Source organism: Apteryx mantelli, chromosome 21 (genome assembly GCF_036417845.1).
Source record: "Apteryx mantelli isolate bAptMan1 chromosome 21, bAptMan1.hap1, whole genome shotgun sequence".
Lineage (NCBI taxonomy): Eukaryota > Metazoa > Chordata > Aves > Apterygiformes > Apterygidae > Apteryx > Apteryx mantelli.
In genome coordinates this window covers 6,254,243-6,279,319 of record NC_089998.1, presented here as the reverse complement: position 1 = coordinate 6,279,319, position 25,077 = coordinate 6,254,243, and the positions used below count along the sequence as shown (strand labels likewise).

The 25,077-nt window shown below is 58.4% G+C and overlaps 1 protein-coding gene across 1 annotated transcript in view; it reads left to right on the top strand.

The window, feature by feature from the left end:
* The window catches only part of ASS1 (argininosuccinate synthase 1), a 28,393-nt gene extending 4,081 nt beyond the window's left edge, over positions 1–24,312 (top strand). The window contains exons 6-14 of the mRNA XM_067309030.1: positions 2,284–2,354; positions 2,816–2,846; positions 7,261–7,351; positions 8,855–8,939; positions 10,400–10,464; positions 15,040–15,171; positions 21,752–21,908; positions 23,608–23,673; positions 24,258–24,312. Of these exons, the coding sequence (XP_067165131.1) occupies positions 2,284–2,354; positions 2,816–2,846; positions 7,261–7,351; positions 8,855–8,939; positions 10,400–10,464; positions 15,040–15,171; positions 21,752–21,908; positions 23,608–23,673; positions 24,258–24,312 (753 nt within the window). The remainder of the gene's footprint in view (positions 1–2,283; positions 2,355–2,815; positions 2,847–7,260; positions 7,352–8,854; positions 8,940–10,399; positions 10,465–15,039; positions 15,172–21,751; positions 21,909–23,607; positions 23,674–24,257) is intronic.
* The last annotated feature ends 765 nt before the right edge of the window (positions 24,313–25,077 follow it).

Genomic DNA, 25,077 nt, shown 5'->3' with positions numbered 1-25,077 from the left:
TCTACAAGGCCCGTAATTACCTGGCTGCTAAGCATAACCCGCTTTCCACGGGAGCGGGAAGCAGCTCGCTGCCTGGCGTAACAGACAAAAGCCCCCGCGCTCCCCTCTGGCCTCCCTTCCTTTTTGAAGTACAAGTTGCAATAAAACATATTAGAAGTTTTGCATCAGGTTCCTTAAGTGCCCACCAGGGTACCTTTCTTTTTTAGCGACTTCACGGAAATGCTTGACAACTCGGCTCAATCAATCAAAAGGGAAAAGGCAGCGCTGTGCATAAACCAGAAAATTGCTTCGGTTTTAAATAGCTGCCGTCTAGGCTGCCTGGGTAATACCCGCGAAGGCGAGGTGCGGGGCCGTGCGGCGTGGCGGCCGGGGCGCTGAGAGCACCGTGTCGAGGATTGTATTTGCCATCTGTTGTTTTACTGCGAAGGGGCGAGTTTACGAGAGCTTTCCATATGTTGCCAAACAAATTGTCAACTAGGAGAGTTATTAAGAGCACCAGGTTTTTATTATACGGAAAGTGGAACATGTGTTTTGGGTTTGTTTGTTTTTTTCTTAATTTGGAGGGGGGGAAAAAAAGGAAAAAGGAAAACAAAGTGGGTTGGGGCCCTGTTCAAAGAGAAGAGGTTGGGGTTGAGGGTTTTCAAGTCATTTTGGCCTCTGGTTATGTTCAGCGCTGGCAGAAAGGGGGTTTCTCTTCCTCCTCGTGCTTGGGAGAGGTAGGCTTTGCAGCCAGGTCCTTCCAGCGCCCGGACAGCTCGCCTGGCCCTTCGGGACAGGTATAACGAGGTGAAAATCGGTGCCCAGTCGCTCCCTGGGAAGGCGAGGATTCACCTTGCTGCAGGTCAGCTCCAGCGTCTCGGGCGCAGATTTCAGCCTGCATTTCCATGGGCTCCAGAGCCTGGGCTTCCCGGGCAGCTGCTGAGAGAGGGGATGATCCAGGTTGCAAATCAAATTAATTAGGGTCTGTAATCATGATCCTGCATGTACTCAGGTCTGAAGGAAGCTCGTATAAATCGCAGGTGAGATGGGTGTGAGCAAAGGCATGAGAGAGCCTCTCAGCACAGACAGAGTTGAGCATTAATTGCTCGGCATTAATTAATTAAGGCAAAACGCCCTCTGCTGATATCCGCGGGGGCTCAGTGCTGGGGGCGAGGGAGCCGGCAGGGCAGCTGCTGGCGGGGGTCCGGCACGGCGCTCGGCTCCCCGTGCTGCGGCAGAGCCGTGTGGCCAGACCCGGAGACGGGCAAGGTCTGCCGGAGCGCTCCGGGCCTCTCCCGCCGGCTCGCCGAGCTGGGGCTTTCTCCGGGCTTTGGCATCAAAAGCACATGCAGCAAAGGCAGCGTTTTGCCCTCTCTGCAAGCCGGGGCCTGCGCTGCAGAGTCCATTTGAAATGTAAATGCGCCGCGCCAGCGTTGCCCTGCGGAGCCGGGACTGTGCCGGCGGGAAAGCGCGGCCCCGGGCCGGGGAGGGAAGGCTGCCCGGCGCCCGCCTCCGCAGCGGGACGGCTTGGGGCGAGCGAGCACCTCTGCAAACACCTGCGTTACCCGGCGCTCTTAGCCCTGCGCCGGGCTGACTTCACAAGCAAGAGCGTGCCGAGGCGACGAGCTTTCCGCCTGCTTCCGCTCCTGCTCAGACCCTGCTCCTCTATTTTTGGCCGAGCTCCGGGAAACACAGATGCTGCAGTGGTGCTGGAACTGCCACGATGCCTGGGCTGCATAACCGCACCGCGGCCGGTGGGAACCCGGTGCCGGCGGCTCCAGCCTGCCTGGGGCGCCGGGCTGCCTCGGCCCCGCTCGTTTCGAGTTAGCCGGAGGGTGTCCAGGCGGCGACAGGCCGGGCAGCGAGAGCCTCCTGCCCCGGCAGGGTGGACGACTTCCCCGCCGCCGCTGCCTCTCGCTCGCCTCCGTCGCCTCTCCTGCTAATTCCCCTGCGTCTTCACCTCGTCTTCACAGGCAATTTCACCCATTGAGATGTCACGGGATAATTGAGCGCGCCGGTGACTTTGTTAGGGAGCCGGGCTGCGCGCGGTGTGCGGCGCGGTGGGAGGCAGCCGGCGCCGGCTGGGCCGGGGCAGCCGGGCGCCTCTGCCATGGGGCACTGCGTGCCCGGGGGTGCTGGCGCGCGGGGGAGTCGTGCTGGCCCCTGCGCGCGTGCAGCCCCGTTGCCGCACTACATTTGTGCCGGGGCCTCCGGTGCCTTGGCCGAATGGGGCGGGTGAGGTTGGCCGGCTTTCTCGCGCCGCCACCGCCACATTCCCAAGCGCTGCCTCCCTTCTCTCCGCAGAAACACGGGATCCCGGTGCCGGTAACTCCCAAAACGCCCTGGAGCATGGATGAAAACCTCATGCACATCAGGTGAGAGCCCCAGCCGCAGCGGGGGCGAGCGCCCAAAACCCGGGGTCCCGATCTCGCCCATCTTGCGTGGCCACTTCGCACCTTTAGAAAAGGCGGGGGAGAAGCCACCCCGTCGCCCCGGGGCATCCTGCCACGTGCTGGATGGGGCTGGCCCCAAAATCTCCAGCCTCGCTTGCTAAAGCTGCCCGGCCACCCGCATCCCACGCCGGCCACATCCGTCGCCTCGGCTGTCCCGTGAGCCTGGCGCTCCCTCCGCGGGTTGCCGGTAAAAGCCCCCGGAGAGCCGTAACGCGTGTTTAGCTCCATCCATCCTTGTGGGACATGTGCTGGCCCGGCCTCGGAGATGGCTCTGCCGGCTGAGCGTGCCGCCCGCGGGACACCCGGGATCACGCCGCGATCGGGGACGGTGCACGCCGGAGGCTGCAGCGACCGCTCGCTCTCTGTCTCTCTCGTCTCCGCAGCTACGAAGCCGGGATCCTGGAGAACCCCAAGGTAATCCATCACGGCCTCCCGCCCCGCCGCCCACGCGGCGCCTACGGGGCCGAGGGCGGCTCGTGTGTTTGCAGCCTAATTTGAAATTTCACGGCCGGCCGTGTGTGGCGGGGAGGCCGGGCCCCGCCGCCCCCTCCGCCGGCACACTCATTGCCGCGGCCGGGAGCGGGGACAGGCGCCGTTTCGGGGCGATATCGGGGGAGCCGATGTCACGGGAGGGGTGATGACGGTGCAATTAAGCGGGCGCTCGCGTGAGAGCGGGGCTGGCCGCCCGGCCGCGGCGATGGAGGGCGTTCGGGCTGCCTCCCGCCCTCGTCCTCACGTCCCCTCCGCGTTGCCAAGGTCTGTGCCTTGGAAAGAGCTTTTTGCTGAGAAGTGGCCTCCCTCCCCTCTCCGTGGCCTGGGAAGGGGGGGCCGTGCATTAAACCCCCCTTTGCACGGGCATGCTTTGAGCAGTGCCCGCAGGTTAGGCATGGGTCCCGCGCCGGCTGCCTCCTAATAGGGCTCCCGGGCTGGCTGCCCGCTGGCCCCAGTCTTTCCAGTTCATGCTCCGGCGGGCCGGCGATGCTTGGGAGAGCCGCTTAAACTATCCATCAGCGCTAATTAGACAATCCGGGGAGAGGAGGGGGAGGCCGGGCGAGGAGCCGGCCGGCGCGCAGCAGCCCGCAGCCCTGCCGCCGCAGCCGGGTTGGCGCGTGCCTCGCGCCGCGGCCGGGGTCCGAGGGGGATGACGAGGGGTCCGGCCGCGGGGCCGTCTCGCGGGCAGGGTCTGCCCCGCGCCTCGCAGAGGCCTCTCGGGGCCCCAGGTCCTTTCGGGAATGCCCCCTCCTCTGCAGGAGGAGTCGGTGCCGGGATGGGGTTTGCACGCCGGCAGCCTAAAAAAGCAGGGGCTGATCCCTGCCCTTCCCGCTGGCGCCTGCCGGGGAGCACCGATCCGGGCCGGGAGCTGCCCCTGCCCTGCGGGCTGGCACCGTCCCTCTGCGCCCCGGTCCTGCGCTCCTGCACCTCTCCCTCTCTGCTGCCGGCACCCGGTTTTGTTCCCGGCCAAAGCCAGCTTGGAAAATCGGGCTAGTTCAGCAGTGACCGGACTAGTCAACCGAACCCTTTTCCGGGCATCCCTTAGCCCCCGGGTGCCTTCATGGGAGCCTCCGGGGCCGCTTTTGTGCCGTCGGGCACCAGCGCCGGCCCCGTCCCTTCCCGAGCCCGGGATGGAAAGTTGGGCCTGGGGTGCCGCCTGCGGAGCGGGTCCTAAACGCGCCGGGGGTACGGAGCGCCGCGCGGCTCCCCTCCCCGGAGCCCCGAGACCTGCCAAACGGAGGGATTTGAAAGCAGATGGTTGAGCTATTTTCTGCCTCTGTGAGGCCCGATTGAAGGGCAATGAGGCAGCTAATGCGGAGAAAGATAGAAATTTACTTGCTTTAACTTCATATGGCACTCTGAAAGAGTTCATTCAGTCCCGGGCACAACAATATCAGCCGGATGAATAAACCATTTGCGGCATCGATAGCTCTGCATCATGGTTTACTTCATGGACCATTTGCTTCCAATTTCTTCTCTTCTTGCCCCGTTTTTCTTGCTTCTTTCTCTCCCCCTCCCTTTCCACACACTCTTCCTTTTTTTTCTTTTTTTTTTCCCTCCCCTCTCTCCCCTTTAAAGATGACATTGCAGGACTAGCCCCCCTGCGGGGCCGGATAAATAGGAGGCATTGATACACTGCAACAAACTATTTGTCATTTGAACTGTGCTTTTAGGAGAGAGAATAAAAAGAGGACAGACTCGCACCGTAATGATGGAATGCAAGCCAAATGTCACTTTTATTTCTATTTAGTTATTTTATTTAATAGGGGTTTTCATAGTTGCCTTAGAAAATTGGAAACTGCCTGACTTTGACTTCCAATGTTTAGTAAAGAGTTTTTAATACTTTCTGTTGTTTTTTTCCCCCCTCCTCACCCCCCCCAACCTCATCTTTCCTTTTGAACTCAAAGTTTTTCATCATCTCCAACGGGTTTGTCTGGTTAATAAGTATGATCAGGGCTAGGAGAGGCCAGACGCTGTCGAATTGAAATCTGCAGCCCGTGTAATTTGCGTGTGCGCACGGGTGCGAGGGTGCTGGTGGCGGCGGGGGGACGTGCGTGCACGCCCATGCTGCTTAAGTACAGGGAAAGGGGCAAAGACAAAAGCAAGCAGAACCCCCGGGATGTTTTTGCTGGAGTGCGCGTGCTTATACGGATGGTTCTGGGTCCTTGGAAATAACCCCGGCGCGTTGGCGTTTCCCCCGCGCCGAGGTTTCGGCAGAGTCGCGCTGTGGCCGGCGGGAGCGGGGAAGCGGCCGCCGCTGCCTGCAGGAGTTTTCCTGCCCCGGGGTTTGCGGCGTGGGCGAAACGGAGCCCCGAGTCCCGGGAGCGGTGCGGGCGCCTCGCCAGGGCGAGGGCACCCCGGGGGCCGAACGGGCGGGACGGGGTGGCGAAACCAGGCTCAATACCCACGAACAGGGACTGGGCGGAATAGTTGCTTTTGGCTATTTAGTGGACAAGAAAATGGACATTTTCACTAAAAGAAGTTTGTTTCCTTGCTTTGAATTTTAGATGAAAACTTTTGCAGAGAAACTAATTTTCCCTTTAGAAAAAAAAAAAAAAGACTAAAAAAATTTTTGAAAGCAATTACTTTTTTTTTTTTTTTCTTTTTTTAAACCTGTTTCCTACCTATTTTCTGCCTTGGCCTTTTTTCTCACTGGAATGGAAGAGGAGGGGGGAAAAGTGAAAGGAAGAAAGTTTGTCTTTTAAAAGGAGAAGCAAAGCAGGGAAGCGCAGGGCGGCCTGCCCGGGGAGCCCTTGGGTGCCGGCAGAGCCCCCGGCTGCCCGGGGCTCCAGCTCCGACCGCCTGGGTTTTGCGGGAAAATGCTCATTTATCACGGCTCAAAACGTTTGCAGGAGAGGATCAGTTTGGAGAAAGGCCAGGCCGTGCAATGCGTGAGCGTACAAGTGTTTTACGCCGCCAAGGCTTCTCAGCTGGAGGTTTGCGGGGGCGGGAGCTGCCTGGGTGTTTTTCGGGGGCGTCTTCCGGTTCGAGCTGCCGTCCGTGTGGTGTTAAACCAGAAAGCGGCAGAGTGTTCAGCCTGAAACGGAGCCGTTCGAAACTGTTGAAATGTCTGGATGATCCAGATTAAAGAAACCAAGGGAAGAGTTTTGTTGGGCTGTCCGTTCCGAGAAGGACAGCTTTTCTTTTAAAACCTTCTGATTTTTGGAAAACGCGGAGAGGTTTTGGGGACGGCATAAGCGGCTTTGGCCCGGCTCTGCGGTTGCGACACGTGCCGGGGTGTCGGGAAGCTCTTTTTCGCTTTTTACCTTCTCGCACGTATCCCGGGGGACCCCGGCAGGCGCTCCGTGCCTCGGTGTCCCATTAGACGCACGTGTTTGCAAATGATGGGCTGAAAGCGTTTCAGGGCCACTGCGCGCCGTCGCATCCGCACGCGGGTGCCGAGGGGGGGCCGCGCTAAATTGCAAAGCTCGCTCGGCATTTTGCTTTCCGGGACGGAAAGCCTATATATATATTTTTTTCTTCCTCTTCTGGTACGTGCTTCAATTGTGGCAATTCACTGTCGTCACCCGAGCTTCCACTGGCCCAGCTCTAACAGAGATAAGATGCCTCTTTACTATAAATCTGGAAAAAATATACATAAAGGTTGATGTGTTCTGAAATGGGTTTTTGCTTTGTTGCTCTATTTTCCCCCCGTGTGTATTAACCTCGAGGACACCATAAAAGAGCCCATGCGACTACAGCACCTGCTGGGGTCAGGCCTCGTCATTAGTTTTTTCGGTCAGTGCAGAATAAAGCCCGCTTCGGCGGGGCCGGGGAGCGTGCGCGCGCGCGCCCTGCCTCGCTCCGCCAAAGTCGCACTTTTCCCTGCCTGACTTGCTTCCCCGCAGCTATTCCACCTCCAGCTGTGGGGGCGTCAAAGAAAAAGATGAGATCAAGTTGAGGGGAAAAATTGTCTGATTTCTCTAGCCCTTTGTTCCCAGACCCCCGGGAAGCTCCGGCGCGTTTTTGTGCCGGCACCTCGCGTGGGGCCATGGGTGTTGAGCCTGGAGCAGGATTCGGCTGGTGGGGCGGGATGGGTGTCCCGGGAGGGCTGGGTGACATGGTGAGCATGGTGGGGCTGGGGGACGTCGTGCCATGGGGCTGGGGACGTTGTTACCGCGGGGTTGGAGGAGCCGTTCCCGTGGGGCTGGCGATGCTGTTCCCATGGGGCTGGGGAGACCATTCCCATGGGGCTGGGTGACACCGTGCCATGGGGCTGGGGACGTTGTTCCCGTGGGGTTGGAGGTGCCATTCCCACCGGGCTGGGGGATATCATGCCATGGGGCTGGGGATGCCGTGCCCGTGGGCAACCTTCCCTCTTCTCTTCCCCCACCAGAATCCAGCTCCCCCTGGGCTCTACACGAAGACCCAGGATCCGGCCACCGCTCCGGACACCCCGGACACGCTGGAGATTGAGTTCAAAAAGGGTAAGCGCTTGCTTCGGAGCAACCTTTTTGCTGGACACCCGGTGGGGATGCTGGTGTCCGTGCAGGGCGAAACCTTCCTCATCCTCGCAGCTTCAGCCCGGAGGCATTTCGCTGCTGCGGGAACCCGCTGGCACGGCTGCGCCCATGCCCGGGGGCCGTCTCCCGCGATCCCCGTTCCCGGCCACGGCACGCGCGGCCTTTCCCAAGGGGCGCCCAGCCGGGACGTCCCCGTGCCGTGGCGAGGGCCGCAGCCACCTCCGCGTGCCCGAGGCCCCTTCCCGGCCCCGGCGCGGCACCGCCAGCCTGAGCAGCCCTGCTCCATTTTAATGATCCTCCCCGAGGACGGGGAGACCCTCCTCTGCACCCCCAGCCGGCCCCTAGTTAATTTATTTGAAGTTTTAATCTAATTATTAACTATTTTAAAGGCTAAGCAGCTTTCGGCAGCGGCGGCCCCCGCAATGCGGGCTCTCCGCCGGGTGGACGGCGGCCAACACCCCGGCGAAGGCGCGGACAGAAAGAGCCGGGGCGAGGGGAGGGCGCAGGCGGGCGCCGGGGGGGGCCCTTGCCGAGAAGCGGCTTAAGGTTCATTATTGCCGCGACTTACATTTAATAGCAATTTACAACTGAGTTTATAAACCCCGGGAAAATAGGGGGTTTAGGCGGCGGGGGGGGGGGGAGCTGCCAGACCCCGTCACTAGACCCGGCGGCTCTAGCGGGCGCCTCCGTGATAAAGACTAGAAAGGGAGGCATTGAGCGCTGATTGGCAACTGATAGCGCGTTAAATGGTAATGAGGAGGGCAGATGGAGGGGGGATTAGCCTCCGAGTCGGCGCTGCTTTTCTTTGTGGGCCCCGCAGCCCCCTTGTCAGCTTCCTAATACATTTATTGCTCATTTCACACCGCTCAAGAAAATGCTTCTTTCTATTCAGGGCTTCCCCCCCCCCCCCCCCGGGCTCCCGCCCCGCTTCTCCTTTTCTCCCTCCCGCCCAGGGCCTTTAAAAAAATAAATAAATAAAAAATTAAAATAAAAGGGGGGGGTAATAATTAATTAATCCACGGGGCGCTTGCGGCGGGCGCGCGCGCGGGGGTGTGCGGCGGGGCCCCTCTGCCGGCGGGTGGCTCGCCAGCCCCGCGCCCGCCCGGCGCTGGTGGGACAGAAGGTGCTGCGCCGCCGGACAATCGCCGAGCGTGAAATTCAATTAGTGAAGGGCCTGGTTGCGATTTCACAGGCCCTAAAAAAAAAGAGAGAGGGGGGGAGCGGCGGGAAAAGGAGGAGGCGGGGGGGGACGGGGACGGGCGTTTTTATGGGCCTTTTTTAATTTATTTATTTCGGCTTTTTCTCCCGAGGTGGGTTCCCCCTCCCTCCTCCTCTCCCTCCGGCAGCAGCTTGGATATGCCTTTTTAAGAAGTTATTTAGAGTTCATATCTGTCACATCTATTTAACGCGCGCGGGGTGATGGCGCGAGGTGAGGCTGATCCTGCCCCCCCCCCCCCGGCTCCGCAGGTGTCCCCGTGAAGGTCACCAACGCCAAGGACGGAGTCACCCGCCAGGCGGCCCTGGAGCTCTTCGTCTACCTGAACGAGATCGCGTAAGTGCCGCGCGCCCCGAGGCGCCGGCGTCCCCGCGCCGCGCGGTGCAAGCGATGCCCCGAGCCGAGTGAGCCTGCACGAGCCCCGTTAGGGGTAAATTCCCACGTGCGGTCGAGGGTTTATATCGCGCGTTCCCACGTGCGGTCGAGGGCTGCCTGGCCCCAGGTCCGGAATGGTTCCCGGGGCCCCGCGCAGCCCGGCTCAGCCCCGGGCTCCCCCGTCCCGGCACCGGCGCCATCACCTCCCCGTTCCTGCCTGTCCGAGGGTGCCCAGCTCCACCGGCCTGGCGTCCCGGCTCGGCGGGCACTCAGCTCTTTTGAGGCTTGGAGATTTGGTCGCCTGCGTGGTCCCCCCCCGTCCTTGCCCCCCTCCTGCCGCAGCAGCGGCTCCGTTGGGGTTTCTGCGCTCTGCTCGCCCCGGGCCCCGAACAGCTCGTCCAGCCGCGGCGGCAGAGTCCGATTTCCCCTCTTGGGAGAGTGACTCAAGTGCCAGCAAATTGCACCCTTCGGGGCCAGCTCGTTTTTTCCACTTTGTCCCCCACTTTGAGGAAAACGGCAGGTTTGGCAGCCCCCGGGACCATGCGCTGGGGCAGCCGGCCACGCTCCAGGCGCTTTGCCGTAAGCACAGCCCTCGGGACACGGCCGCCGGGAAGCCTCCCGGGACGGCGGCGGCCCTGGCTCGGGAGCAGGCACCCACCGGGACACCCGCTCATCCCGCCCCTTGCTAAGTGCCACGCAGCTCCCCGGTGCCGTCCTCCTTTGTGCCTCCGCCTTTATCCCCCCGGAGCTGAATGGGAATGAACTTTTCCATGTAGTTCTCTTTTTAAATGTTAATTAAGTGGTTTTAAAATGACTTCAGCCATCATGAATACAGCTGCAGCATCGCCCCGTGTCGCCCCCACCGTCCCCTTGCCCGGTTCGTTTTCTGGTGGCCACCAAGCCATGGTTGACTGTGGGTCTTTCCAGCCCGAGCGGTACGAGGGCAGGAGGGGGAGGTTGGCACCAGCGACAAAGCTGAGAGAGGGACAAGCAGAAAAAGTCCATCTCTGTGTAACCCATCCTATCTGGCTGACCCAGACAGCCTCCTCCAAACGGTGTTGGCACTGCTGTCTCTGGGTGTTGGGACAGCCCTGTCCCATCTGCATACGGTGGCAAGTCATGCAGGTCGCCATGTCCCAGGTAGCCAGATAGCTTCGCTGGGAGCCCTGTGCCCTACAGCCAGGAGGTTGGTGCCCGGGGTTTATTAAGAAGGGTGCTTCTCTCATGGTGGAGAAAAGACAGTATTTGGCTGTCAGGATCGCTGTCGATGCGGCTGGGCACAGCGGAGCTGCTCACAGGTTGTCGTTTTTGGGTTTGCCCCCCTGTTGTCTCCTCAACTTGCCTCTGGGCTCCTGGCTCGGCCACCCGCTGCAAGGGCCGGGGGTGTGCAAGGTGCCAGCTGCTCCATCTCTCCTCCGCAGAGGCAAGCACGGTGTCGGGCGGATCGACATCGTGGAGAACCGCTTCATCGGGATGAAGTCCAGAGGTGAGTGGCTGGTCCCACGTGCAGCACCTTCTCCCCTCCTGGCCCTGGCAGGTCCAGCAGCCCTGGGCTCCTCTCCTTTAAGTAGCATCAAGATTTCCCTTTTAAAGGGACTTATAACTAACCTCGCTAATGAAGGTCCTGCCAGTGTCTCAGTTGGCGCCAAGCCTGGGGTCATGTTGCCACCAGGGACAGCAGGTCTCCTGTGAGCTCCTTCCCCTTCAGGTCTTGCAGCGGGAAAAATGTCAAGGTTTGGGCTTGACTCACTGCCGCCAGCTCCCAGGGTTTTTATCAGAGCTCCAAATCCTGGTGCTCTTCCTCCAGTCCCAGCTTGCAGGACGAGGTGAACGTGAGAGACTCAGCTTGCTTTGGGAAATACTCTTCTAAGGTCCTCAGTGACGCAGATGTTGTATAAAGAGCGATAGAGGTACAAAGCTTAGGAAGCAAATACCAGTCACTGATACATTTTTTTTAAAGCCAGGTCTTTGATTAATTGATATATCTATGCAATTTTTTGCACTCTTAGTATTGATCCTCCATTAGGAGCAGCTTAACTGAAAACCTCCAGAGGCAGAGAGCTGCCCCTTTCAGAACTAAATAATGCCACGGCTAATAATCATTTCCCTTTCCTTGTCCCCGCACTCTTCTGTTTTAAATCTCGTTAATACCTAATTAGGTGCTCCCTTTCTTTAAACTTGCCCTTTGTGGCAGGGCGCGAGCAAATATTGTGATAACACTTCACAGCGGAGCGCAGCCCACCCCGCTCTCCCTCCCCACCGCGGGGGCACGGGCCGCTTTGCAAGAGCATCAGCCACAAAAGGCGAAAAACAAAACCCCAGATCATTCGACCTGAGTTCGAATAACTGAATTAAAAAAAAAAAGAGAGAGAGGAAAAGAGAAACCCTCCCAAACCACACATGCACTCACACAACCACCCTGCGCATTTGCATGCAGGATGCTGAGTAATTTGTCAAAATCCCGTTTTTTTTTGTTTTTTTTTTTCAGGAGCCAGTGACATGCTCTAGTGACCCTCACAGCATTTAATAATTTCTCTAAACCCCATTTAACTGTCACGTTTGTCTCCTGCGCGTCACTGTCAGGCACTCGCTGCTGCGGTGGAGTGTCGGCAGATGACGGCTTCGCGGGCCGCCTCCGCCGGGGCGCTAGGACAGGGGGTCCTGGGCCCGGCGGGGATGCCGCGGCCTGCCGAAGCGCGCTCAGAGCCGGCTTTATTCAGCCAGGCTCAACAAAACTCCGCGCGGAGCAAGCGTGCAAGCTGAGGCCCTCGGCAGCTCCCCCGCCCCAGCGATCCCTGCTCTGCCGAGGGGAAACTGAGGCACGGCAGTGCGCGCCTGGGCCGTGCACGGCTGCAGAGGCTCCTCTGCTTCCCCCAGGGCTCCTGCGTGACTTGCCAGGTGCCTCCTTTCCTCTCCTCCTCCTCCTCGCTGCCCCGAGGAGTTGGGGAACGGAAAGGGAAAATGCATTTGGATTGATTTTTACCAAGCACCTAATTGAAATTCGTTAAGGCCTAATGGGCGAGGGGCGAGCGCGCGGGCCCGCACCAGCCTTTTAAGCCCTATTAACTCGATTTTGTCGTATTTGTTTTTGCGGGAGGATGGAGGCTAATGAATCGGTGCCGGGAGCTGTGCCGGAGCGGCTCGGCGGCGGCGGCGGCTCAGCCGGAGGCTCTCGGCTGCACCGGGAGCCCTTCCCTGCTGCTCGCGCCTTTTCACATCCTCCTTAGCAAATTATCTTTTTAGCTCCGAAGGGGGGCTAATTAAGTCAAGTAAATGAAATCAGTGGGGAGGAAGCGGGAAGGAGGGGATGGCCGCTGCCAAAACAGCCGAGCTCTGCATTCGACAGGGGGGGTTCCTCTATTTTTCCCCCCTCTCTCTTGTCTTCTCCCCTTCCCCGGCTGCACTGCGCCGCAGGGCAGGGGCCCGATGCCCTCGCAAAGCGAGGTGGACGCCGCTAACCCCCTTCCCCGCAGCAAATCCATCCCGGGCCGCCCTCGGTGCCGCAGCCCGGCTTGGGAAGCTTTTCCAAGGCGGTAGAAATTTGGGCATCGTTTAACGCACGGGCTGGTGTGGGAGCCCCCAGGCCGCGTCCCGGCAGGGCTCCCCCTCCTCGCCTCGGCCCCCACGTGCCAGCGCGGTGACGCCTCCCGCAATGACAGTCCTCGCTCAAAGCAGCAAAATTGCTCGGATGGAGGTAAACTGACAGCGGCGGTTACAAATTAGAAAATTTTAAGCAGCGGCAGCTGTCTCCTCTGCTGCCCCCCCGCCCCGTCCCGTCCCCCCCCTTCCCCAGCGGTAATTATGGGGTGATTGAAGCTTCGGCAGGCTGCTTTGCTGACACCTCTGTCTTTTTCCTGTAAACACGGGGAGATGAAAATAGACACTTGGAGCCACTGTGAGTGTCACTTTGAAGGTGCCTCTTGTCTCCGCGGCGGCGAGGCTGCGAGCGGGGCTGTCATTTCCCTCCCCTCCGCGCGCCGTAGCCCCTGCTCCGGCTGTCAAAGGCTCCTGCATCCGCGGTCCTCTAGCATCACGTTTCTGTCACGGCTCGCGTAGGAATAATAGCGAAACGGGCAGCTGGAGCAGGCACGGCGGCGCTGCGTCCCCCCGCCGCGGCCGCGGGGAAGAGGTGGGGGGTGGCAACCGGGCACGAGACGAAACCAAGCTTTTGATCAGCCCGAATTAACTTTAACACCTTCGAAGGGGGAAGGAGCGGGAATGTTAATCGCGTTACCGGTGGGCTCGGCTTAGACACTTCCCCAAGGACTGGGTTGCTCGTTGCCAAAATTGCTGGCGGCTCGTACGGGAGCGAAAGGTCCCCACGCGGCTCACCTCATGGACAGGCTGCAAGCCCCGGCGTGGAGCGGGCGCCCTGCGCGTGCTGGGTTTACGGGGACCTAACGGGAGCCTGTGATGTAGCGGGGGATCGATCCTGCAGCTTCTGCACCTTTGCCTGGTGCTCTAAATACGCAGGGAGGGCTCACAGCAGCCTTGGAGGCCGGCTGAGCTACCCCATTTGGGGGACAGGTTTGGGCTGCTGTGGTAGATGGGACTGAGCTGAGCTCCTGCCACGTTCTCGGGAGCCTTGTCCGTCCCCCAGGGACGGAATGGGATGGGACACCGCATGGGAGCCCGTGCTGTGATCCAGCACATGGGGAGAGCCTAGCGCAGGTGAAAGCTCCTGTGACAGCACCATGCTCTAGGTGGGCTCCCCTCAGCCCCAAAGAGGGGGGCAGTGATTGCAGGCACTGTCCCTCATCGTGGTACCTGGAGAGGGGCTCATGGCCCCTTCAGAGCTGAGCATGCAGTTGGAAAGGCCTGCAGGTTTTTTTCTCTTCAACCCCTTTAATTAAAGAGCGCAGGTAATTCGGTGTCGGAGATGAGTGCTCCCCGTTGCGGGGACGAGGGCAAAGCCATCCGTGCAAGGCGTGGGATGCAGCCGTGGGGCCCCGCAGCCATGGGGCCCCGCTGAAAGCGGTTCTTTAGGCAGGTCCTTCGCCCTGCCTGGCAGACCTTTGCAGCGTGGGCATTTGGAGGTGGCGTTTCTCTTAAGTTTTATTATTACAGAATTCAGCATTTTTGTGCTTTTAGGGAAAAGGGCTGGTTTCTCTGTGGCACAAGCTAGCGAAACCCAACGTGTGGGTGCCCTCTGCCATTCCCACGGCCATGCCATAGCCATCAGCGCGGACCCCAAGCCTGGCCCAGAGCTGGGTGCTGGGTGCCGGCAGCACGGCTGCGCTGGGAGGGGACAGTCCCAATGTGGGGGTGGGCAGGGGAAGGGAACGTGAGGGTGGAAAGCAGGAACGGGCAGGTTATAGCCGTGCCAGCTGATCAGGCGTCACGGACAAGGGTCGCTGTAGGTGCCTGTGTCTCCATCTACTAATTTTTGCATGTGCCGTATTAAACAAGAAGTAAACAAGTTACGCGGAAAATAAGCCACGAGCAGCTGGAACAAAGGGAGCAGGGTTTCCTGCCCCGGCTTGCCAGCGAGCTTCGCCCCGACCATCGCAATGATTAAATGTCCCTCCACCGAGGTGCCTTCCCCAGCCCGGAGAGGTTCGGGGGGCGGACGGGGAGGAAGCCGGGGGCTCTCGCCAGCCCCTGAGGAAGTTGCACTCCCAGCCCCCAGGTAGCCTCCTTTCTGCACAGCTGATGCGCGGTGCTCTTTCTTGCCAGCGGAGGGGAGAGGAGGGTATTTCAGGCCCTGCGCTCCCCGTGCCTGTGCCCCGCATCGCTCGTTTAATTACAGGTTTTCAGCCGCAGACCGTTGGGCATGTATCGGTGGGGGGATCGGTTCCCAAACCCTGTCATTTAGCCTCGTCAGAGTGCCTCTTCAAAGAGGGGAATCTAGAAATTTTCTCCGCAAGGTGCGGAGTGGACTGTCTCAGCCCCAGCATGAATATAATGACAGATGCATTTTACAGCAAGCTGGGACTGAATGTGCTCGACCACAGCTCCTTCTGTCAGCCAAGTCATTATTTTTTGTCATTTGCTGACAGTTTTGGTCTCATTCGTTTCTTTCTCTCTTTCTGCTTTTCCCCCTGCCTGGAAAAATGGCTAGGTATCTATGAGACCCCAGCGGGAACGATCCTATACCATGCGCATTTAGATATTGAGGCCTTCACCATGGACCGGGAAGTACGGAAAATCAAGCAGGGGCTCGCCTTGAAATTCTCCGAGCTGGTGTACAATGGTACGTACCGTCCTCCGGCCTGTCCCCTGCCACCACAGGCTCCCCCCGCCACTGCCGCTTCTTCCCAGCCCTCTTCCTCCTCCTCGCGCCTGCACGAGCCCTGTCGCTACGAAAGGCGGCAGGTCCTGCTTGTTGGTTATGCTTCATAGTGATGGGCCAGGGCTACAAAATGCAGATCTGGACTTGAGGCTAGTCGTAGGAGGGGAAAAAAGATGGGTTTGCTCCTGCCTAGGGTTGGTCTCTAGAGCATCCTGCCTGCTTTCATGCTGAAGGGGCTCCAGGTCTTTCTTAGGAAATGATGCCGTCCTGCAAGAGGGCTTGCTGGTGGAGGAAGCTTCTGGCACCTCCTTGAGTCCTGTGTCATGGCTTTGGCCCGTTAGCGCACTTGGCTGCGCCACAGGTTGTTCGCCATCCCTTCGTCTCCTCCCCATCTGCTGGAGCCGTGTCTTTCCCCTTCATCTCTGGCCGCTCCTCCCCGCACCAGCCCCGCTGGACTCTCCCATGCCCAATGCACCCAGAGGCACGCACTGTGGCGTGGAGCAGCTTTCCAACCGGGAGCCTGCTCTGCTTTCACTGTGCCCATGTGAATCAGAAAGGGTCTGCTGGCCTCGAGAAGGGCTGCAAGCACAGGATTGCGTTTGCGTCCCTAGGAGCACAGCGCCTGTTGCTTGGGGTGCTGGGGGAAGCCGCAGGATCTCCTAGCTCTGCGGGTTACTGTGGCCACAGCAGAGGATGTACCCAAAGGTCCCAAATCCTGTCCTTCAGGGCCTGTGCCGATCCTGGGCCAGGGATGCCCCGTTTGCCTCTCTCCTCTGTGGTGCATCGCCTGTAACTAGCCTGGCGTGTCACGAGAGCTTCATCCCTTCTGCTAACACTTGTAGTGCCAGCGGTGCAGATGGGATCTCGGCCAGGAGCAAACCGCTCTGCTCCAGGATAAGGGCATGAGCATTTCCAAACCGCATGTTCCCCAGCTCGGCAGCCACTGCCATCGGCCCCCGAGCCGGTGCTTTTCTAAGCCTGAGAGCTCTCCTGCCAGACCAGTGGGGGGGGGGGGGTGAAAACGCTGCAGTGTTTCAGTGCAGAGAGGTTTCGAAGCAGCGTGGGGCGCGTCGAGCTCTCGTCCCTGGCTTGCCTGCGCGTGTCCGTCTGCCGCAAAACGTGCTATGCGGCGTGCAGCCCACACAGGGGCACTGCGCGTTGTGGCTTCGCCGGGGGCTGCTTGGCTGGAGCCACACCACCAAACCGAAGCCAGCTGGGGCTTCCAGGCAGCCCTGAACCAGGGTGGTGTCTGACCCGGCTGTGGCTGCTGCCGCGCCGCCCGGCCCATGCCCGGGTGAGGATGGCGCTGCCAAGGTGTTGCTTAGGAGCCGTGAAGGACAAGGGGACACTTGCTGGCACCAGGAGTTGCAGACAGCAGTGAAGCCCGTTGCCCTTCATCCTCTACTGCAGCCCTTTGGCTCTGCTCAGATCTGCTCAGCTGCCTGCATGGGCTGAGTTTGAAGGGTCTCAGCTCAGTTCTCCTGTGCTGCGCTGCTGGTGTTGGGACCGCAGGGAACAGACCACTGAGGGGACGGGGGCTCTGGCCGAGGCTGCTGTGTGCTGGGCCACCATGAGCTAGGCAGGAAAAGCATCCCCAGAGGGGATGTCAGCATTACCCTGGGGCTCTCTCCATGCCAAAACACAGGGTCAGTTAGTGATGCTAAACTGGAGAAAGCAACACTCCTAAATCTTGTAAAAGTGCTCAGAGCCCCCATGGCCCGCACCTGAATGCCCCTTATGCTGCTCTGCTCCCAGCACTGGCATGTGTCCTCGGTGCCACAGCTCCACTGCGGTCCTGTGCCTACAAGGGATGATTAGTTCAGTATTAATTTCCTTGGAGATCCCCCATCAGTGAGATTCCCTGCCCCTCTTCCAAATGATACACCCGAGACCTTCCTTGTTTTATCTGTTTCCTTTTTCTCAGCTTCTCCGTTCCTCCCTGCCTTGCTTTTCATGCTTTTCTCTCTAACCGCAAGGGCTGCAGATGGGCTGTGTTACATCAACGGGAAGGTCCTCCTGAAATAACCTGACTCCAGGAGCTCAGGCTTTAGGAAAGTGGCAAATTTGGCAGGATGGGGTCAGGCTGCCCTCCCTCCTGTACTTTCTGCTACAGTTGGTTTCCGATCCAGGGCCCCATGTCCACATTCTCATCCTCTGAGCTTTCCTCTTGGAGGATGTTACCTGCTGCTTCTTCCTTGGAGACCTGCAGCATCATGCAATGACATTTAATGCAGGAGCCCATTTGCTGCCAAAACTTTATTTTAAGGGCTCTGGTGCAGAGGTTTTGTGCTGCTGGCTGGCAGTGGGGCGAGCGCTCCCATGGCCAGGGTGGTCCAAGCCGACTGCATGGGGAGCAGCGGCGGAGGTGGTGGGCCGTGGAGAAGTCACAATTACCCTCCACTGCCAAGCAGGGAGAAAGAAACTCTTGAATCATGGCCTCTTTTAATTTGCTCCCTGATGCCGCATCTGCCTCTGGCTATTTTTATTAGACTTTGTTCTGTGTTGCCTTTTTTCTCTCGTTTAAGTGTAAACCTGTTTATTTCTAAACACTCGATTGTTGTGAAGCCGCAAGATTAAAGAGCCACTTGGATAATAGTATTTTTGTTTATCTGTCCTCACCTCTTGCAAGCAGAAAGGTTTCTGTTTCTGCGGCTCCAAACGCTGTCAGAACAGAAAATAAAACGCTGAGTTTATCAGCACGGCCTCTTGGCTTTCCTGCAGGAATCACAGCTCTGTTCCCGTGCTGAGTTCGACAAGGCTTTCTCTGAACCAAACATTATAACATTGAAACTAATGATTAGCCTTTTTAGCTGGTAACCTTTCCACAACGGCTGCGATAGTCACCAGGCTGCTTCAGACTGCGGCAACAACCACTTTGAGCATGGGAAGCGTTTTTTATCTGACCGTTGGTGTATTTTCCAGAGCCTCCTCATACTGGGCAGCAGCAGCTAGGCGAGTCCTGAGTCACACCATGGCGCCCGTAAAAAGGCAGATTGAATCTGTCGATTCGCGCTGGTGGAGAGTATTTTCTGGCACTTTTGTTAAGAATGCTGCTAACCATATTGTGCTTTATTGATATGTTCAGTTTATATTAGGAAAGCGATCTGAGCAGCAAAGTGGAAAGTGTGGCTGTGAAGCTACTAGGTGCTGCAAATAAGGAAGGGACAACCTCAAAGAGTGAAGGCTGCAGGCTGGTTTGACTCGGAGCAGAGTTAAGGTTGTTTTGCATATTGCACTTGTGTTTTGATGTGGTGTTGTACATGCAGCTGTGTGGGCTGGCTAAAAATGCCCTTTTTTGTTGTGTTGTTGTATTGTGCATCTATGGTTTAGCCACTAGGCTATGGTGTGTGAATCCAGATCCAAACTGAAGCAATGTCTGGGCATGTTCGAGGCCCTGATCTCTCTACTAGAGTTTGCAAGCCCTGTCCCCCAGCCCGTCTATGGGGCTGAGACCATCTTGCCATGTCCCTGGACACGAGTGCCACAGGTGGGGGTTTGCACGGGGTGAGAGCTCCTGTCCACGTGCATCAGGGCTTGCTCTGAGCAAGGCCCCTGCTGCCAGCGCCTGGTTGCAGATAGTGCGAGCAGAGCCTTAGTGATTTGGGTTCGGTCAGGATGGCATCGAGACGCTTCAGCCAGGACAGAGTCCATGCGGCCGAGTCTGAATGCAGGGAATAACCCCAACGTGGTGCAAACAGGCTCAAAGGCGATGCTGCTGCCTGCGGTCACCTTCCACCCAAGGGTGGCCGCTGGAGGCCAGGCTTTCAAGCTCTCCTTCCTTTAACACCTCATTATTGTAACTAGTTTCTGATTTTAAGAGAATTAGTGTTTATCTCCCCCCCATCCCGATTGATCCCATTGTGGAGATGTGGCTTTGAAGAGAGCTCCCGGTTGCTGGCAGGTACGGCCAGGTGTTTAAATGCCATTGTCTCCCACCGGCCCTGCCTGCGCCGCAGATTGAAACGATTAGAGCTGGATGGCAGTTACAAAGTGGGAAGGCTATTAAGACGGATCACTTCAAGTGGGGAATTTGTTTGCAGTGGGGGGTGAGAAGGGAGGGGGCGCTTCCTCACACCTGGAGTTGTCAGAGTCAGGATTTAAGTAGCTGGTTATTATTTTAATGTGTCTTGCATTTATTTTTTTCCCTCCTGTTACGGGGACGCAACAGCCCTAAATCAATCCTGACATTTGAAGAGTTTTACTTTGGGTGCATTTACCAAAAAGAGGGATTTATTTGCTTGTAGCCAGGCTCTCAGTCCTGCGATGCTGCTTGCCCAGTAGACCTGCTTTTGGGGAAGGGGTGCCCGAACCCTTCAGCCATCCAGCAAACAGGCATCCAAGGGAGAGGTCTGGGCTCAGACATGTGTGATGGCTAGCGGTGACCCAGGGAGCCCAGCGTGCAAGAAGAAGTGCCACGGTGGAGGAAGGTGGCGTGCTGTCCTCCCGTTGCAAGGAGCTTGGCCCAGCCATAGAGACCTCGGGAAGGGACGGAGATGATTTCATCGGTGAGAAGTGGCTGCTGTCACAGCAGGGCGTCAGAGCAGGCTCAGTGCGTTTCCAGCACCGGGTCCCACTGTGGCAGGACGGGGCTGGCTCCTGTCGAAGCATCCAACACATTCAGGCCTGCGTAGCTCCTGAGTCTATCAGTTATAGCCAGGAGAGCTGTAAACCTGCCTTCTGTCTCCACGCTATGGTTGGACAGGCTCTCACCCGTGAAACCTTGGCAGGGGAACAGCTCCGCTCCTGCACCACGTGCCGTCTGCAGGAAGGAACATGTCTGCACAAGGGTGCCGTGTCCACTCACTGCTCTCGAAGTGTGCGACAAGACCCAGTGCATCCGAGAGCGAGAGAGCAAGGACGGGGAGCTGCCACATCGGAGTCCCCGCTGCAGGACCATGATTGTGCCAGCCCCACCCAGGGTCAATGTGCTCTGCAGTGACTGCATGGCAACAGCCCAGGAGGAGATGTCTGTCCCCAGCTGGTCCCAACATCGGATCCCTGGGGAAGGCTGCAAACCCCCGGCATGTGCAAGGAAATGCGCGCTGGCTCAGTGGGGATGGCTGCCACGTGGATGGGGAGGATGTCCTGGCTGGTGGAGCCGGAGGGGGCCAGTGTGCCTGGCCACGTCACTGCAGCCCAGCTCCAGGGCTGGCGAGGTGAAACAACAAAAGCAATTGTTTGTTTCTCTAATGGCTTCGGCCTCATCCCCAAAGCCCAGCTGGGAAAGGAAAGGTGAGAGGGCACCTGTGTGTGAGCAGAGTGGGAGAGAGATTAGAGAGATAAAACTTCAGCATCACTGGAGGCTGGTGAATAGGCTCTCTTTCTCTCTATCTCCCTCTCCATCTCCCAGGCTTTATTCCGGGTCTCCGAGGGCTCCCTGGCTAATTACCCTGCTTAGTGACAGGACGGTGCACAGGAATGGCAGGCCGGGCCGCCGGCCCCTCCACGCACTCGCCCCCAGCAGCGGGCCGGTGCGGAGGTGCTGGACGAAGGGTAGCTTCGCTCCGGCTGCCGGTGAAGCCGTCATCTTTGTCCGAGCAGGTGGCGGCTCCCGTGGGCTGTGTTTCTGGGGGTCAGGCTTGAGCTGTGTGCCCGCTCAGACGCGATGCGTTTTGGGCGACCCAAGTAAAACTTCCCTGATGGCGTGAGCAGGAGGGGAGCCCGGGTGCTCTCTGCACGGCCAGGGCACCGCAGGTGCAGAGGGACAGATGTGCCTCTGCCGCGGCGGCCGGGCCAACAGCGGGAGGAAAGCAGAGCTGTGTTACCCTAGAAAGGGCTGGGGAAGGTGAGCCTACCTGGGAGCTGCCCGAGACATATGTGCCCTGATCCGGAGGCCGATAAAGCCCCGGGGTCAGACCCCCCCGGGCTGTGTCACCTTTCAGGAGCTGCCTGCTCCGCGGGCCCCGGCGGGGACGGGAGCATGGGAGTGGGCAGGGGGCTGCTGTCCCAGGTGCGGGCGTGGAAGCCTGTGGGGCCCCGTCTCCTCCCGTCTGTCGTCCAGGAGTATCTGTTGCAGGGCAGGGTTTCCGTTCCCAGGGCAGCCCGGAGAGGGACATGGAGGCCAGCCCGGCCGCAGGGGGCTGTTGCTGGTGTGTGCCCTCTGAGCCGAGCGCGCGGTCGCTGGGGTTGACCCCCTTGGGCCTCTGCTGTGCCCATCCTGCGGTCATCCCAGAGAAGAGCCACTCTCCTCAGCCGGGGTATCGGCATGCTCCCAGAGTCTGAGTCATGCGGAGGCATTTAGTGCCCCACGCGAGGGCGTCCGTTTGCCTCCATGTGCAAGCAACTGTTTTCAAACCCGTTTCACAGGTGAGAAAACTGAGGAACATCAAGGCAAAGGGATGTACTTGAGATCTCCATAGCTCCTCATAGCCCCTGAGCATCCTGGCTCCTCGTCTCCCTCTCCAAAGCCCCCAGACCCCCCATCCCTTCCCTTGACACTTCTCCAGCACCTTCCTTCCAGGATGCGGTGCGGGGGGGACCGTCTCGCGTGGCCCCAGGGAGAGCGGCCCCCGGCCCCGCTGACACTGCCTCCCGCCCACAGGCTTCTGGCACAGCCCCGAGTGCGAATTCATCCGCCACTGCATCGGCCGCTCCCAGGAGCTGGTGGAGGGCAAGGTGCGCCTCTCCGTCTTCAAGGGCCAGGTCTACATCTTGGGCCGAGAGTCCCCGCAGTCCCTGTACAACGAGGAGCTGGTGAGGTGAGCACCGCGAGGGCACCGGGGCCATCCTCCCGTGACCGAAGCAGGTCACCGGGGCTTGCGAGCCCCCTGGGGTCGGAGGGAAGGGGTGTGTGGTGAGGAAGATGGTGGCGTGGGCGAGGAAGACCGTGGCACAGTGCTGGGGAGCACTTCCCCGAGCTGGCCTTGCCCTGGCACCTCCAGACCCGGCACGGTGGAGGGCTCAGCCCGTGGCCGACCCCTGGCTTTAAAACAAGCCTTTCCCCCAGCAAAGTCCCCCAGATTGGGCTCCCCGGCGCCCGTTTGGGCTCAATCTCCCTCCGGCAAGTGCAGCCTCGAGCAGCTCGGCTGCGACGCCTGGGACGGTTCCCTCAGATCCGAGCACCTGGCGAAAGCACGAGCCTTGTTTTGAAGTCAATATTATTCTCTTTTTCTTCAGGCTTTTGCTTTAATTCGTGTTGTTTTCTCGCTCGCTTGTGCGCTGCTTCCCCCCTCCCCAGCCCTCCCTCAACCCCTTTCAATCTCTCTAAACACTTTATAAGCCATAAATATACCCGAATGAGTTTAGATCAGTCGGAGTAAATGTCAAATTATCTTCTCTCTTTCTCTTCTCTGGCTTTTTTTCCCCCCTTCCCTCCCCCTCAAAATCAACAGCTCCTAATAAGCCGTCCCAACCCTTCATTATGCTTCGCGCTCTCACTTGGAGAGATTAAATGAATAAAGTAAAAAAAAAAAAAAAAAAAAAGGAAGAAAAAAAAAGAGGATGGAGGGGGGTGGGACTGAGGAAAGAGAGGGAGAGAAAAGCAGGGGCACTTATTCTCCCTGCGTCTCCAACCATTTTCCTTTTCTTTTTGATTTCTACATCGCTGGTTTGAAAGCCTTTGAGTGACGGCGTCACAGGAACCCGAGAGAAAGCTGTGAGAGGCAGAGCTGTGTGGAAATGCCTCTGCACAGTAGGTAGAAAGTAACGTAATTATAGAGCAGGTCAGAACCACTCGAATGAGCAAAAATAAAAGCACAGAGGTTTTTCTGTAGCCCGTCAGGGGAGGTAAAATCATTGTAAACTCTTTCTTTTTTTTTTTTTCTTCCTTCTTTTAAGGTTCGCAGTTTCTGGGAAATGAGCCGTGTGTTTGGGGGATGTAGGCAGCCTTGGGAGTTGGTCGGCGCTTTGGGGCATCACGTGCGGTGGCTGCCGCTGCCGCCTCACGGCCGAGGCCACCTCAGGGCTAATGGCCGGGGGCCTCCGGCGCCTCAGCCTCCAGGGCCTGGCGACACGATGTGGCGCTTTCACCCCCAGGGCCTGGTGACACAACATGGCGCCTCCGGCCTCCACCCCCTGGGGCCAAGTGACACAGCATGGCGCCTCCTCAGTCTGGCGACACAACATGATGCCTCTGACCCTGGGGCCCAGAGACACAACATGGTGCCTCTGCCGCCCAGCGACGCAACATGGTGCCTCTGGCCTCCATCCCTGGGCCCGGTGACACAACATGGCGCCTCTGGCCTCCATCCCTGGGCCCAGCGACACAATATGGCGCCTCTAGCGGGGCTCAGACCAGGCTCCAGGCGCTGAGGGGGCGCGAGGCCCCATGTCAAGTCGTCTCCCCTTCCCCAGTGCCCCATGGGGCGCCATGCGTCCCTGCCTTCATGGTGGCGGCGGCAGCCCCTGGCCCACTCTGGGTCCCCGGCACTGCCGTCACCGTCGCCTTTCTCTCCGCAGCATGAACGTGCAAGGGGATTACGAGCCTGCCGACGCCACCGGCTTCATCAACATCAACTCGCTCAGGTGTGTGGGTAGGGCCCGGAGCCATGGCCTCGCCGAGGGTGCCCCACGACACCTTTCTGGCACCGTTCCTGGCCGGGCCACGCGGGCAGAGCCCTGGCTTGTCCCGGCCTCGCAGCCTGCTGCAGCCGCGGCCTCCCTCCCCGCTGCGCCCGGCCGGCCCCCTCCCGCCCCAACCTCCCTCCAACGCTAACAGCCCTCCGGGAGCGAAAGCCCTGCCTAATTACAGCCTTCCGGCGAGCATCCATTCTTGTTATTTTACTTATTTCTCAGGCCCCACAACGCTTTCCAACACCCCCCCCCGCCTTTAAATGCCGTGAAACATGCTGCATTTACATAATGGGCTCTTAATTTTTCCGTTGGCTGTTAACTGCTTTGTTCTCCGTGATACACCATGTCCCCCCCACCCCTCTAAGATAAATTAATTACATTATCTCGTGGAAAGGAGAAAAAAAAATATAATTAAACTGTACAGGCCTTAACAAACGCCTGCTCTTCACGCCCCCTCATTCTGCTTAAATTAATTGAAAGGAAATGTGTGTTATTACTGTTAATTTACAATTAATTTTTTTTAATCTGGTTTCCAGGCTAAAGGAATATCATCGTCTCCAGAGCAAGGTCACCGTAAAGCAGAATGAATAGCAATCAATCGCATGTGGGCCTCCCGCTCCCCTTTCTAATTTCTCTAAGAACTAGCACTAATTGTGGTGGTAATTTGTAATTGTAACTCGTCTCCCGGAGTCAACGCCGAGGTGATGGCTTTGTTATGGGGCGGCTGCCGCAAGTGAAATGGAATCATTAAAAAGGTGGTCGGCCAGAAGAGAAGTGGGGAAAGAAATTAAAACAGCCACGCGCTGGGTCTCTTCATTGAGAGCGGGGCTTTATTCTTTGCTTGTTTGTTTGCTCTTCTTGCGTTGAGTTGGCCAAGCGCTTCCCCGAGCTGGGCTTTGTGAAATTTGTAATGGATTAAGTGCCTCTGAAGGACGTGTGGGTTTTGTCGCAATCGGTACCTTTTTATTAAAGCGGGAAGGGGGACAGAAATCTTCCCCCAAGCAAGGCATCTACCTGGTTTCTTCCTCTGTGAATCCTGCCAGGCTGGAGGGAGCAAGGTGGGTGGGCAGGGGGGAATAAACCCGTCGCATCACGGCGTGCTTTGTTTTTATGGTGGTTAAGAGGATTTGATTGTTCCTCTTTTGTCTTCATTTTAGTGTGTAGGGATCAGACTTAGGGCTTGTTTAAAAAAAAAAAAGAGAGAGAGAAAAGAAAGAAAAGAAAACCACAACACAGCCAAATATGAGGCTGAAGAGAACTGTCTAGTTCCCTATTTCAATTTGATTGAAAGAGAGGATTTCTTTCGTGTTGTGTATGCAGGCAAATTAAAGATCCCTCTGTCCCCAGGCTTAATAT